General features: G+C 40.6%; 1 protein-coding gene across 5 annotated transcripts in view; it reads right to left on the bottom strand.

Annotated features, from left to right (window-relative positions):
• LOC126187525 (glutamyl aminopeptidase-like) overlaps nt 1-13,802 on the bottom strand; it is a 249,380-nt gene that overhangs the window by 34,607 nt on the left and 200,971 nt on the right. For all 5 annotated transcript variants that reach the window (XM_049928662.1, XM_049928663.1, XM_049928664.1 and 2 more), the window contains one exon: nt 3,596-3,738. In XM_049928662.1, the coding sequence (XP_049784619.1) occupies nt 3,596-3,738 (143 nt within the window). The remainder of the gene's footprint in view (nt 1-3,595; nt 3,739-13,802) is intronic.

Here is a 13,802-nt window from a genome sequence, read left to right as displayed (position 1 = left end):
GGAACCTAACTGGTATACATTCTGGACTGGAAGATTTGCTTTTATTAAGTGGTTTAAGTTGCTTCGCTACTCTGAGGATATCTACTTCTAAGTTACATTTACTTCATCTTCAGTGGTGAAACCATTTCAGAAGGCTGTGTTTAGTAACTCTGTTTTAGCATCACTATCACTGATAGTATTTCCACTGTTATCCTGCATAGAATGCAGTGATTGTGTCTGACCACTAGCATACTTTACATATGACCAGACTCTCTTTGGATTTTCTGCCAGGTTTCAAGACAGAATTGCATTGTGGAAATTATTATAAGCATTTAGCATTGAAGTCCAAGCAAAATTTTGAGCTTCTGTAAAACATTGGCAATCTTGGGGATTTTGCATTTGTGTGAATTTGGCAAGCTTTTTTCATTGTTCTGCAGCAGTGTTCTGTCCTTTTTTGTGAACCATGGGGGATCAGCTCCATCTTTTGTTAATTTATTTTGTATACATCTCTCAATTGCTGTCAATACTATTTCTCTGAATTCAAGCCACGTCTAGTCTACACTTACATTCTTAATTTGGAAGGAGCAGAGACTGTGTCTCAGAAACGTATCGTGACTTTTTATTTGCTTTCTGAAATAGATATATTTTTCTTTTCGTTTTGGTGGTGGTGGATTTGGTAGTTATGGTATTTAGTCTCACTACGACAACCCTGTGTTCACTAATCCCTGTATCCATTCTGATGCTTATTATTAGCTCAGGATTACTTGTTGCTAAGAGGACACATGTTTTCACAACTTTTTACTATTTGAGTGGGCTCATGAACTAATTGCTCAAAATAATTTTCAGAGAATGCATTTAGCACAATTTTGGATGTTGTTTTATGCATACCTCTGGATTTAAACATGTATTTCTGTCAACATATCGAGCATAAACTTAAGTCACCACCAATTATGATTGTATGAGTCAGGTATGTGTTTGAAATCAAACTCAAGTTTTCTTTGAACCTTTCAGCAATTGTATCTTCTGAATTGGGAGGTCAGTAAAAGGATCCAATTATTATTTTATTTCAGCTGCAAAGAATGACCTCTGCTCATTCTAACTCACAGGAACTATCTACTTTAATTTTGTGACAAGCTGAATTACCTTTAACAGCAATAAACATGCCACCACCAACTGTGTTTAGCCTATCCATTTGGAACACCATTAGGTTCTTCGCAAAAATTTTGACTGATCCTGTCTCTGGCTTTAGCCAGCTTTCAGTGCCTATAACAATTTGAGCATCAGTGCTTGCTATTAGCGCTTGGAGCCCTGGTACTTCCCCAATACAGCTATGACAATTTACAACTGTATACCAATGGTTCCTGTATCTACATTCTTTGCATATTTTACCTGCACCCTTTGAGATTGAAGAACTTGCTGTGTTTCCCTGAGACCCTCTAACCTAAAAACCGCCCAGTCCATGTCACACAGATCACATATGTAGCCACCTCCTGTGTATAATGGACTCCTGATCTATTTAACGAAATCCAAAACCCCACAATCCTATAGTGCAAGTCAAGGAATCTGCATCCCTACATGGTCACAGAACCAACTGAGCCTTTGATTCAGGCCCTCCAATAGGTTTTGTACTAGATGTCTGCAATCAGGCCTGTTGACTATCCTGCAAACAGTGAACTCTGCTTTCATCTCACAAGCAAGACTATCAGCCTTTATCACTTCAGATAGCCACTCAAATTCAGAGAAAATCTCTTCCAATCCAAAGCAACACACTTAATTGGTACTGATATAAGGAACCACCTGCAGTTGGCTGCAACCTGTGCTCTCCATGGCACCTGGAAGGATCTGTTCCACATCTGCTCGTATGCACACCAATTTGACACTGGCTTTCTTCACCTCCTTGGCAGCCATGTCCCTCACGGGACCCATAACACATGTAACATTGGAGCTCCCAACTACCAATAATCCCATCTTCTGTGACTGCCTGGATCTTGTAGTTTGAGAGGCTTCTATGAGTTAGGGCAGGTGACTGCATCTGGCTGAGGGACACTGTCTGTCACACATAGCACCTGAAAACTGTTTGTCAGACTAACTGGGGAGGCCTTACAGTCAGTCCCCTGAGAAGACTTTTGCAGCTTGCATGCCCTGAGGTGGCTTCCCATTTGACCACAGATAAAGAGTCAACCTCAATGTGAGCAGTAACTGGGCTGAAAACAGGTGAGTGGTGAATCTCAATGTGAGCAATAACTGGGTTGGCCACTGGTACAGACTGATTTGTGGACTCTTAGGTCTTGCTGGACATCTGTTGGATCCCCACAGCTGGTCCACAACAGTCATGTCCATTCACTGCAGTCTCGAGCTGTGTAACTGAAGCCGACACAGCCTGGAGCTGTGCATCGGTACACAGCAATCACAGTCCCTGTCATATTAAAGATGGTGGGAAACTACACTAAACAGACAAACAAATGCTATTGACACACTTTGCTGAACTTCACTGTAGACTCTAATGAACACAATTCACTCCTGGTTATGAGCTTGTAAAATGTCACAAAATCAGTTACTTCTTTGCTGCTGCTGCTCAGTTGGTGGCTGCCACCTGACTCTTTGCTGCATACTTTAAAATAATTTGCAAAATATAAATGAAGGTGAAGAGGTGAAGAGATTGTGTTCACAGTCAAAAAACACACCACTGAATGCTATATGTAATATGAAAAATTATTACAAATTCTGTCTGCAGTGCTACAGTAGTCTTCTTACATTAACACAATGCTCTCCTCCTGCCCCAACCTCACACAAGTTAATTTTAAGTATCTGTCATACTTTCTGCCTCGAGAAAAAAATGTCATGCCTTAGGCTTTTTGAGACAATTCATCATGCATACTGCATCTGATGCTTAAGCAGCTCAACAATGCAGTATAGAAGAACTTTTCATGGGAAGTTAGTGCAATGGGGGTTTCACCTCTTCTTTCTAGTGAACTAAAATTTGGACAGTTTGCAAAGCAGCTGCAGAAGCTAAGTAATAACACTTCCATAATAATGTAAAAATAATTATCACACCATACTGGTCACAGAAAAAACACAGATCTTATCATATTACTGCAACATCATATTTTTTTTTTATCCATGTTAAGTTTAAATATTTGTCAGCATTATTGCACAAAACTAAAGTAAGAGGTAAATTGCAGAAATTTAAGCTGGAACACATATGAAACATAGGCAGTAGTACAAAAAGAGCATGGCTCGTTTATTAGAGGAGAAAAAAATATACAATATAATTTCAATGCAAAACAAAATTGTCAAAAATATAGGTGGAGAACATGGCTATGAAGTGCAATAATTGTTGATGGTGTACAGCAACCAGCCACCAATTGGTTTTTGGTTACTTTACTCAAAAAGTACTTTTTGAATAAATTAAGCTAAAACTAGTTTGTGGCTAGTTGCTGCACTCTGTCACGTATCTCAGTGTACCTGATATAAGATGTACTCCTGAATGGTGCACATACTACAGATTTATATTTGAAGACACTTATTATTACTCTGCAAGACAAGCTTGATTACTAAAAAGAGAAAGATTTGTGAGTTTTTATTATGTTAAGATATTCAGATTTTGAATAACAACCTGCAACATAGACAACTTCTCTTAGATTGGGAGGGATGTGTGTGCCATTATTCATCCAGTCTCTGAATTTTGCTGTTGCTTCCTTCACTGTTTCTTTCACATCACATAAGATTGCTGATGCCAGAACATCTGAGCGCATCAGTCTGTAACAAGGAGAAATAATATTCATTATGAATTCTTAGTGTACAAGAAGATATGTAGGAACATTTCTAATTGTAATTATTAAAATAAAATGGGGAATTTCACTGCAGAAAATATCAATTGTATATTACCCACATTATGTTATTTCTTTGCAAAATATTATTACAGTAATTAGTTAACATTTCTTACACACTGTAGTCATCCTTCATAATTAATTATGTTCTATGAGACTGCATATTTATGATGCTGTTGAGGCTGGAAGATGTTATTGTGGAAATTTTTTCAGTATCTATTATTATTCTATATGTAGAAAATTTGGCTTTAATAAATTCTATAAATATATTTTACAAACAAAAAACACGTCAATCACAACACAGGCTTACTCAATCACCTTTATATCAACAAAAATAATAAATTTTTGAAAATATGTAACATAAATTGGATAGGTAAAAAAAACTACTCACCAAGCAGCAGCAGCAGCAGCAGCAGGAGAAAACACATCCAAAAGTTAAAGAAAAGTGCAAGCTTTCAGAGTCAGCAGCTCCTCCTCCTGGCAGAAATGTTGAAGGGGAAGGAAGAGGGATGAAGGAAAAGGACTGGCAAGATTTAGGAAACGGAGAGAGTTCAGAAAGTTGCCCACAACTCTGTATAAGGGCAGCTCTACTGGACGAGATGAGATGGGAAGACTGATTTTTTGGGGTACAATGGATGTGACTTGAAAACCCGAGAGCTTAAACGTGGAAGATAGGTCAAGAAGCACGACCGAGATTACTGACAGTTTACAAATACAGCAACTACTGTACTTACTTGGCTAATCTATGACCTATATGCCTCTTCTGCCAATTTCCACTCCACATGACTTCTCTATTTCTACAAAATCATACAGTTATCTGCTCCTGATGAGTCCTTGGATGGTATCATCCATGAAGCCAACTTCAAACTGCTACAACAGGCCAAACTTCACCTCAAAAAGCTATCCTACCATCTAATACTCTGCAACAGCATGTGTTTCCTTTCCTATCCCTTTATAGCTCTGTAAATAACCACAGCATCAACCACCATTTCTCTTCTACAAACTCCCTCAGCAACCTTCTTAACATTCTCCAGCCTTCACTACTGTCTCCCAGAACAACAATAATTCATGATCATAAGAACCAGCCACAACAGTACAGTATTCTCAGCCAGTCATCTAAGGTACTCTTCCCTCCAGAATTACCTGTATTTTCCAAGGGTCTCCCTTTCAGCCCTAAATTTGTATTTAATAATGTTGTCTTGGTGAAGACCTACTTTCCTTCACATGTAATGTCAACAGGAAATATCACTTTGCAAACCAATCCCAAAACCTTTTGAAAAGCAAACCTGAGACTGAACCCTGCATTGAACAGTTCCAACCACAATCCCATCTTGATCCACCACTACAACCTCAAAATAACTCCTTACAATCATTCCAAGAATTCTTAACATCCACCATTGCCTCACAGGCCTTCCTTAGGTCTGTACAACATGACCCTAACCTATCCTCTGCAAAACTTCTGGTTCTTCATTTTCTAAAAATTGATGACTCCATCATTATCCTCCCAGCAGACAAGGGATCTACAGCTGTGGTACTTGAACAATGGGAGTTTTTAAGTGGTTGTCTGTACCAGTTGTTTGACACCTCTTCATACACCACCTGCCACCAAAGTCCCATCCCTGCAATATAAACTGACCTACATCCCTCCTTAAAACCTCACACAGATTAACACTTCCATCCATAGAACTTCTTATGCTGCCCAAACCACAGACTCCAACGTTTTACCTTCTTCCTGAGATTCACAAACCCATCCCACTGGCTGTCCCAAAGCTAGTGGCTTCAAGGCACCCACCAAACTTATATCTGCCTTAGTTGATCAACACCTCCAGACTACAATACAAAGACTTCCCTCCTCCATCTGAAATCTGTGCCCACTCCACACCCATCACATACATTGTTTGTCACCTCTAATGCCACCTCCCTCTATGCCAACACACACTGTGTACATGGTCAGTCTGCTGCTGAACATTACCTCAACCAGCACCCACTAGGTTCCAGACCTACAAAAACCTTCTTGCTCAACTTAATCAACTTTATACTTAGCGACAAGTACTTTACCTCTGAGGGGCAGGCATACAAACAAGTTGGGAGCACAGCCATGGGAACAAGGATTATTCCCTCCTGTGCCAATCTTGTCAGGTGTCGCTTTGAAGAATGTTTCCTGGGATTTGTAGGCCTTCAGTCTCTGGTTTGGTTTAGATACAATAACGAGATCTTTACCATATAGAATCAGGGTGAGACTGACCTGTTAAAGTTTTTTGAATTTCTAAACACATCCTCCTAATTATAATTCACGAAGTTTTGCTGTTCACATTAAACCAATCACCAAAAAACAGTGCCTATACTTTGACAGTTGCCAACCTTTCCATGCCAAACATTCCCTCCTATACATCCTTGGCATTCAAGGCAAAGATAATTGTTTGGATGCAGACTCTACAGCAGTACACCACCACTTCCACCTCAGCCTTCACTGGACTAATTACCCCACCAGCCTAGTTCAAAAGCAGATTTCCCAGGCCATCATATCCAATCCTGGTACTGCTGATCCCTTCCAAAAAAATATGCTAAGGGGTACATTTCTTGCCACTCAGTAACACTCAGGTATTGAATGTATTAATCAGCTGCATTGGCAAGCCTATGACTTGTTACACTGGTGTCCTGAAATGAGGTCCATTCTGTCTGACATTTTGCCCACCACACCCCCATTTTCCTACCCTATGCCTCCTAACACTGTGACCATCCCCTGTAAGACTTGCCCTATGCACCCTCCTATCACCACCTATACCAGCCCCGTAATTGGCAAAACACACTATCAAATGGATAGCCATTTCATGTGGCAGCTCTCTTGTGAACAATGTTCGGCGTTCTACCACTAAGTTCAGTTAGGATGAATGGACATAGACGGAGGGCATATATTGGCAAGACACAATATCCTGTTGCATAGCGCGCTCTATGAAATGACAGTCACGACCTCAATGCCTGCTTCACCACACGCGCCCTCTGGATTCTTCCCCCAGACGCGAGTTTCTTAGAACTTCACAGGTGAGGACTGGTATTAAAATATGTCCTTGGTTCTTGCTGCTCAACTGATCTTAATTTACATTAATTGTTGTTGTTGTTGTGGTCTTCAGTCCTGAGACTGGTTTGATGCAGCTCTCCATGCTACTCTATCCTGTGCAAGCTTCTTCATCTCCCAGTACCTACTGCAACCTACATCCTTCAGAATCTGCTTAGTGTATTCATCTCTTGGTCTCCCCCTACGATTTTTACCCTCCACGCTGCCCTTCAATACTAAATTGGTGATCCCTTGATGCCTCAGAACATGTCCTACCAACCGATCCCTTCTTCTGGTCAAGTTGTGCCACAAACTTCTCTTCTCCCCAATCCTATTCAATACTTCCTCATTAGTTATGTGATCTACCCATTTAATCTTCAGCATTCTTCTGTAGCACCACATTTCGAAAGCTTCCATTCTCTTCTTGTCCAAACTATTTACTGTCCATGTTTCACTTCCATACATGGCTACACTCCATACAAATACTTTCAGAAATGACTTCCTGACACTTAAATCTATACTCGATGTTAACAAATTTCTCTTCTTCAGAAACGCTTTCCTTGCCATTGCCAGTCTACATTTTATATCCTCTCTACTTCGACCATCATCAGTTATTTTGCTCCCCAAATAGCAAAACTCCTTTACTACTTTAAGTGTCTCATTTCCTAATCTAATTCCCTCAGCATCACCCGACTTAATTCCACTACATTCCATTATCCTCGTTTTGCTCTTGTTGATGTTCATCTTATACCCTCCCTTCAAGATACCATCCATTCCATTCAACTGCTCTTCCAAGTCCTTTGCTGTCTCTGACAGAATTACAATGTCATCGGCAAACCTCAAAGTTTTTATTTCTTCTCCATGGATTTTAATACCTACTCCGAAATTTTCTTTTGCTTCCTTTACTGCTTGCTCAATATACAGATTGAATAACATCGGGGAGAGGCTACAACCCTGTCTTACTCCCTTCCCCACCGCTGCTTCCCTTTCATGTCCCTCGACTCTTATAACAGCCCTCTGGTTTCTGTACAAATTGTAAATAGCCTTTTGCTCCCTGTATTTTACCCCTGCCACCTTTAGAATTTGAAAGAGAGTATTCCAGTCAACATTGTCAAAAGCTTTCTCTAAGTCTACAAATGCTAGAAACGTAGGTTTGCCTTTCCTTAGTCTTTCTTCTAAGATAAGTCGTAAGGTCAGTATTGCCTCACGTGTTCCAGTATTTCTACGGAATCCAAACTGATCTTCCCCGAGGTCGGCTTCTACTAGTTTTTCCATTCGTCTGTAAAGAATTCGTGTTAGTATTTTGCAGCTGTGGCTTATTAAACTGATTGTTCGGTAATTTTCACATCTGTCAACACCTGCTTTCTTTGGGATTGGAATTATTATATTCTTCTTGAAGTCTGAGGGTATTTCACCTGTCTCGTACATCTTGCTGACCAGATGGTAGAGTTTTGTCAGGACTGGCTCTCCCAAGGCCGTCAGTAGTTCCAATGGAATGTTGTCTACTCCGGGGGCCTTGTTTCGACTCAGGTCTTTCAGTGCTCTGTCAAACTCTTCACGCAGTATCGTATCTCCCATTTCATCTTCATCTACATCCTCTTCCATTTCCATAATATTGTCCTCAAGTACATCGCCCTTGTATAGACCCTCTATATACTCCTTCCACCTTTCTGCTTTCCCTTCTTTGCTTAGAACTGGGTTTCCATCTGAGCTCTTGATGTTCATACAAGTGGTTCTCTTATCTCCAAAGGTCTCTTTAATTTTCCTGTAGGCAGTATCTATCTTACCCCTAGTGAGATAAGCCTCTACATCCTTACATTTGTCCTCTAGCCATCCCTGCTTAGCCATTTTGCACTTCCTGTCGATTTCATTTTTGAGACGTTTGTATTCCTTTTTGCCTGCTTCATTTACTGCATTTTTATATTTTCTCCTTTCATCAATTAAATTCAATATTTTTTCTGTTACCCAAGGATTTCTACTAGCCCTCGTCTTTTTACCTACTAGATCCTCTGCTGCCTTCACTACTTCATCCCTCAAAGCTACCCATTCCTCTTCTACTGTATTTCTTTCCCCCATTCCTGTCAATTGTTCCCTTATGCTCTCCCTGAAACTCTGTACAACCTCTGGTTCTTTCAGTTTATCCAGGTCCCATCTCCTTAAATTACATTAATTATGTTCTTTAATTTCCTTGGGCTCAGGATTTCTTTCCACTAACTACTCCTTTCTTCATTCCTTTTTGCTTTTCTGTATCTCTTATTTTCTGACCTGTTCTATTTTTGCCTGTTCTCACCTCTACCAAGTATAATGTACTTAGATTTCTGCTTTTATGAACTCTTCCATGTTATTTTGACAGTAATCTCTGTCCTGCTTATTGTTCTATTTTCCACCTTTAAGCTCTCAGGTTTTTTAAACTCGTCCAGTGCAGTTCCCAACAATCAATCCTTCCTTTTTATCCCATCTGGTATGTACCCTTGACCTGGCCTTCTGGGTGATTTTTCTGAGTGGTCCTCATGTCCTAAACCTCACTATCTCATTTCCTTTATCCCCCTTCCTTCCCCTTCAACCCTTCTGCCAGGAGGAGGAGCCATTGACTCTGATAGTTTGCACATTTCTTTAATCTTTCTCCTGCCACCACTCGGATTATCTATCCAATTATACTATACATTTTCATAATCACATTTGTTATTTAAGCATTTGTCATTATTCATGTGACAGTCACATCTGAGGTGTTTGCTGAGGAAACAAAAAGCATTGATAGTGAAGTGAGTAAGTTAGGTTACATGAAGCCAGAGGGCTCACATGAATCAAGTGCTATTTGAAACAAGAATTAACAAAGACAGACTTTGCTGTTATCTGCACTAGTTCTAATGATTGTTACCCACAGTGAAGGTGTAGATGCTGTTAATTAAAAACAGTCATAAAAAGATTGAAACGCAACATAATTGTGTTGGATGATCTGAACAGGTATGACTAAACTCCGTTCTTGTGTGTAAATAAAGCAGTGCAAGCAGTGGTGCCTTGCGCAAAATTATATGAGTGTGGTGGCCTATAGTTTTTTGACTTACAATGATAGTAACTGTATCTCAACTGAATATATTAATTTTAGGTATATAAACTGAACTATTTAAATATATTTAAATTTAACAATATTGTGAAAGGAAAGTTGCCACTCACCATATAGCAGAGATATGCTGAGTTGCAGACAGGCACAACAAAAAGATTGTCACAAATACAGCTTTCGGCCAATAAGGCTTTCATCAAAATTAAACGACAAACACACACACACACACACACACACACACACACACAGTGGATGTATCAAGGCCTTATTAGCCAAAAGTTGTATTTGTGACAGTCTTTTCGTTGTGCCTCTCTGCAACTCAGCATATGGTGAGTGGCAACTTCCATTTTCACAATATTGTTACATTCTACCCTGGATTTCCCATTGTTTCATTTAAATTTGACAATTAATAGTTTAACAGTATGAAGAATAAAATAAAATGGAAAGAAAAGCAAAGTTGGTAGCTGCAGGAATCGAACCAGTGGTCACAAATTACCAATCTAGGCTTCAGACCACTCACCCACCATGGAATCACGAGAATGATGCTTTAAAACTTCCTCATACCTTACGCTAGCAAAATACATTACAAGAAATTTCAAAGAAAAATACTGACCTTCCAAATTCAGTAATCTGTGACATTTGGTTGACTTCAGATTAAATATTTGCTCCCTCCCTAAAACAACCTTGATATTCACCTAGATTTCTTTCCAGTGTTGTTTCTGCACAGATCAGTATAAACTTGAAAATATATTATATGCAACTGGTTGTAAAGAAATTCCTCCGTTGTTAACAACTTGTTTATTGCCTTTTTTATGCAGTGGATGTATGGAGGCCACCTTCCAATCTCCTGGGAGAGCCCAAGTTTTATGAAAGATAAATTTTAGCCCTTTTTTTAAATTTTTGGTACAGACCACTACAAAAGTTCCGCTGTAATTCTCCAGTAACTAGCTCTATAAGGTTTTAATAACTTTTTCAGTTTCTTTGATAGTCGGGGTAAATCATCATCTGGATATTCATGAGCAGTTGAGTATTTAAGCTCATGGATTGGTTCTGGACAATTAAGAAGGTAATTAAAATATTTTGCAAATATTTTAAAATTTTCAGTGATACAAAAGCCAAATCGGTGACTCCTGTCCCATGCCTATAGCCTTTTGACTTAGAAGAGTAGTGATTACAATTAAATCAAATATATTAATTGACTATATTAATTGAACACTACCTCTCCCAATGTCCAACAGATTCCAAACCAATCTCCTTCCCAGTCACCATGATCAACTATATGCTCACCCACAATTATTTCTCCTTTGAAAGCATTACCTACAAACAAATCCAGGACTTGGCTATGGGCACCGTGCACCACCATCCTATGCCAACCTATTCAAGGGCCATCTTGAGGAATCCTTCCTAAACACCTAGAATCCCAAGCCGCTCACTTGGTCCAGATTCACTGACGACATCTTCGTGATCTGGATCGAGGGTGAGGACACCCTATCTACATTCCTCTAGAATCTTACAGCATCTTGCCCATCCCCCTCCCCTATTCCAATTCAATCCAACAAGCCACCTTCCTTGATGTTGACCTCCACCTCAAAGATGGCTACATCAGTACCTCTGTCCATACCAAACATACCAACCACCAGCAATACCTCCACTTCAACAGCTGCCATTCATTCCACACCAAGAAGCCCAAGAATATACCGTGAGACTCACTGAGGCCTTCACAGAATGTAATTACCCTCCCAACCTCGTGCAAACACAGTCCACCTCCAGAAGTCTCACTGTCCGGCCATAGAGGAGCATTCCCTTCATGACTCAGTACCAACCAAGACTGGAGCAGCTGAATTACAGTTTCCACCACAGTTTCGACTACCTCTCTTCATGCCCTGAAATCAGAAGTGTCCTATCCACTGTCCTTCCCATCCCTCCCAAAGTGCTATTCTACCACTCACCAAAGCTACGCAATATCCTCATCCACCCGTACACATCACCTACTCCCAACCCCTTGCCCCATGGCTTGTATGCAAGGCCTGGATGCAAGACCTGCCCTATACATCCTCCCACCACCACCTACTCCAGTCCAGTCATGAACATCAACTATCCGGTCAAAGGCAGTGAAACCAATAATGTGATCTGCAAGGTAAGCAGATATCACTGTGCTGCATTCTGCATGGTCATGAAAACCAACAAGCTGTCTGTCCACATGAATGGCCACCGACAAACTGTAGCCAAGAAACAGCCGGGCCACCCTGTTGCTGAGCACATCGCCCAACACATTCTTCATTTCAAATGACTGATTCATACCCTGTGCCATCTGGATCTTTCCCACCAACACCAGCTTTTCTGAACAGCACAGATGGGAACTCTCCCTGCAATATATCCTATGTTCCCCTAACCCTCCTGCCCTCAACTTTGTCAGTCATTGTCCTTACCCATCTAGCCCTTCCCTGTTCCCATTCCAGCACTATACAGCCCTCTATTCCACCAACGCACTCTCAGTCTTTTTATTTCTCTCCTTTTCCACTACCACCCTCCCCGGTCCCTATCTAACCTCCCAACTGCACATAGCTGCCGTACCCCCTCTCCATCTTGCGCCTCTATGCTCCCACAAGCAGCACTTTACTGTCTCCCCCCTCTACACTGCTATCCCTCCCCCAGCCCACCAAAACGTCCTCCTTACCCCCACCATCCAGTTGCCTCTCCCATCATGCACCACTGCTCGCATTGTGGGAGAGGCAAATAAAACAGGGGAACACATTTTGTAGTGCTCTCTCCGTGATAACTTAAAACCAATGTCAGAGTGCTACATTACTCACAGCACCACACAGTCTGGTTTCAGCTGCCAGAGACTGTGGTCACGTGTGTGTGTGTGTGTGTGTGTGTGTGTGTGTGTGTTTTGTTGGCCACAAGCTTACTTTTTGTCAGTCTTTTTCTTGTGCCTATCTCCACAATATGATGAGTAGCAATTATACTTTTCATAATATTGAGTATATTAACTTTATTTGTATAAACTGAACTGTTATTTTTTCATTTTATAATTAGTAGTTTAACATTGTGAGGAGGTTGGGTTGGTGGGAATAAATGTTGATGTCAGTGGGAACGGAACCCAGGTCCACAAATTACCAGTCTGTACTTTACACCACTCGACCACATTGCCTTTAAGACAACGGCACTTTAAAAAAGCTTGCACAACACATTACACGTGATTTCCAAGAAAAATACTGACGTGGTGCTGTGAGTAACGTAGCACTCACAGTGCCAGAAGGAATGACATCACAACAGAGCATGCACAGTAGAAAACACACAGCTGCATCACTTCGCTGAGCTAATCGTAGTGTGGCTGACCATCATTTCAGCACCTGACAGTGGTTTTTAGTTATCACCGAGAGAGCACTACACAATGTGTTCCCCTGTTTCATTTGCATACCAGCACACACTCAAAGAGGAATGGCATTAACTCCAGTGTGATTTCCAGCTTGCATTCAAAGAGAAATGACAATTTTACAGTGTGCTGTAGCACATTAGCATATGATAACTGGCCACCAGTGGGTGTAAGACACAAATACGTAATATGCAGAAATTTGTAGCAGCTTCATGAATGTGAACATGATGAAGGCAAAGGCTTCAATGTAGCACATTACACAAACCATGAACTGCATGTCAACTCGTCTGCCAAAAAGAATTTACCCAAAGTAACTTTAATATTCTTAAAAGAATGAGAAACAGGGAACAGTCAAAACCAATGCCCCTACACAGATCACTTATTAAATGAAATGAACTCTGCAAAACACATTGGCTATAGGTAGACTGCATTCGACAAATGGTTTTTGAAATCACAGAACAAAAATGCATCCCTGAATTCATCGGCTACTAGTTCTGT

The sequence above is a fragment of the Schistocerca cancellata genome, chromosome 5 (genome assembly GCF_023864275.1).
Source record: "Schistocerca cancellata isolate TAMUIC-IGC-003103 chromosome 5, iqSchCanc2.1, whole genome shotgun sequence".
In the NCBI taxonomy this organism is placed as follows: domain Eukaryota; kingdom Metazoa; phylum Arthropoda; class Insecta; order Orthoptera; family Acrididae; genus Schistocerca; species Schistocerca cancellata.
Note: the sequence above shows the minus strand (reverse complement) of the source record. Positions and strands in the feature narration are given on the sequence as shown.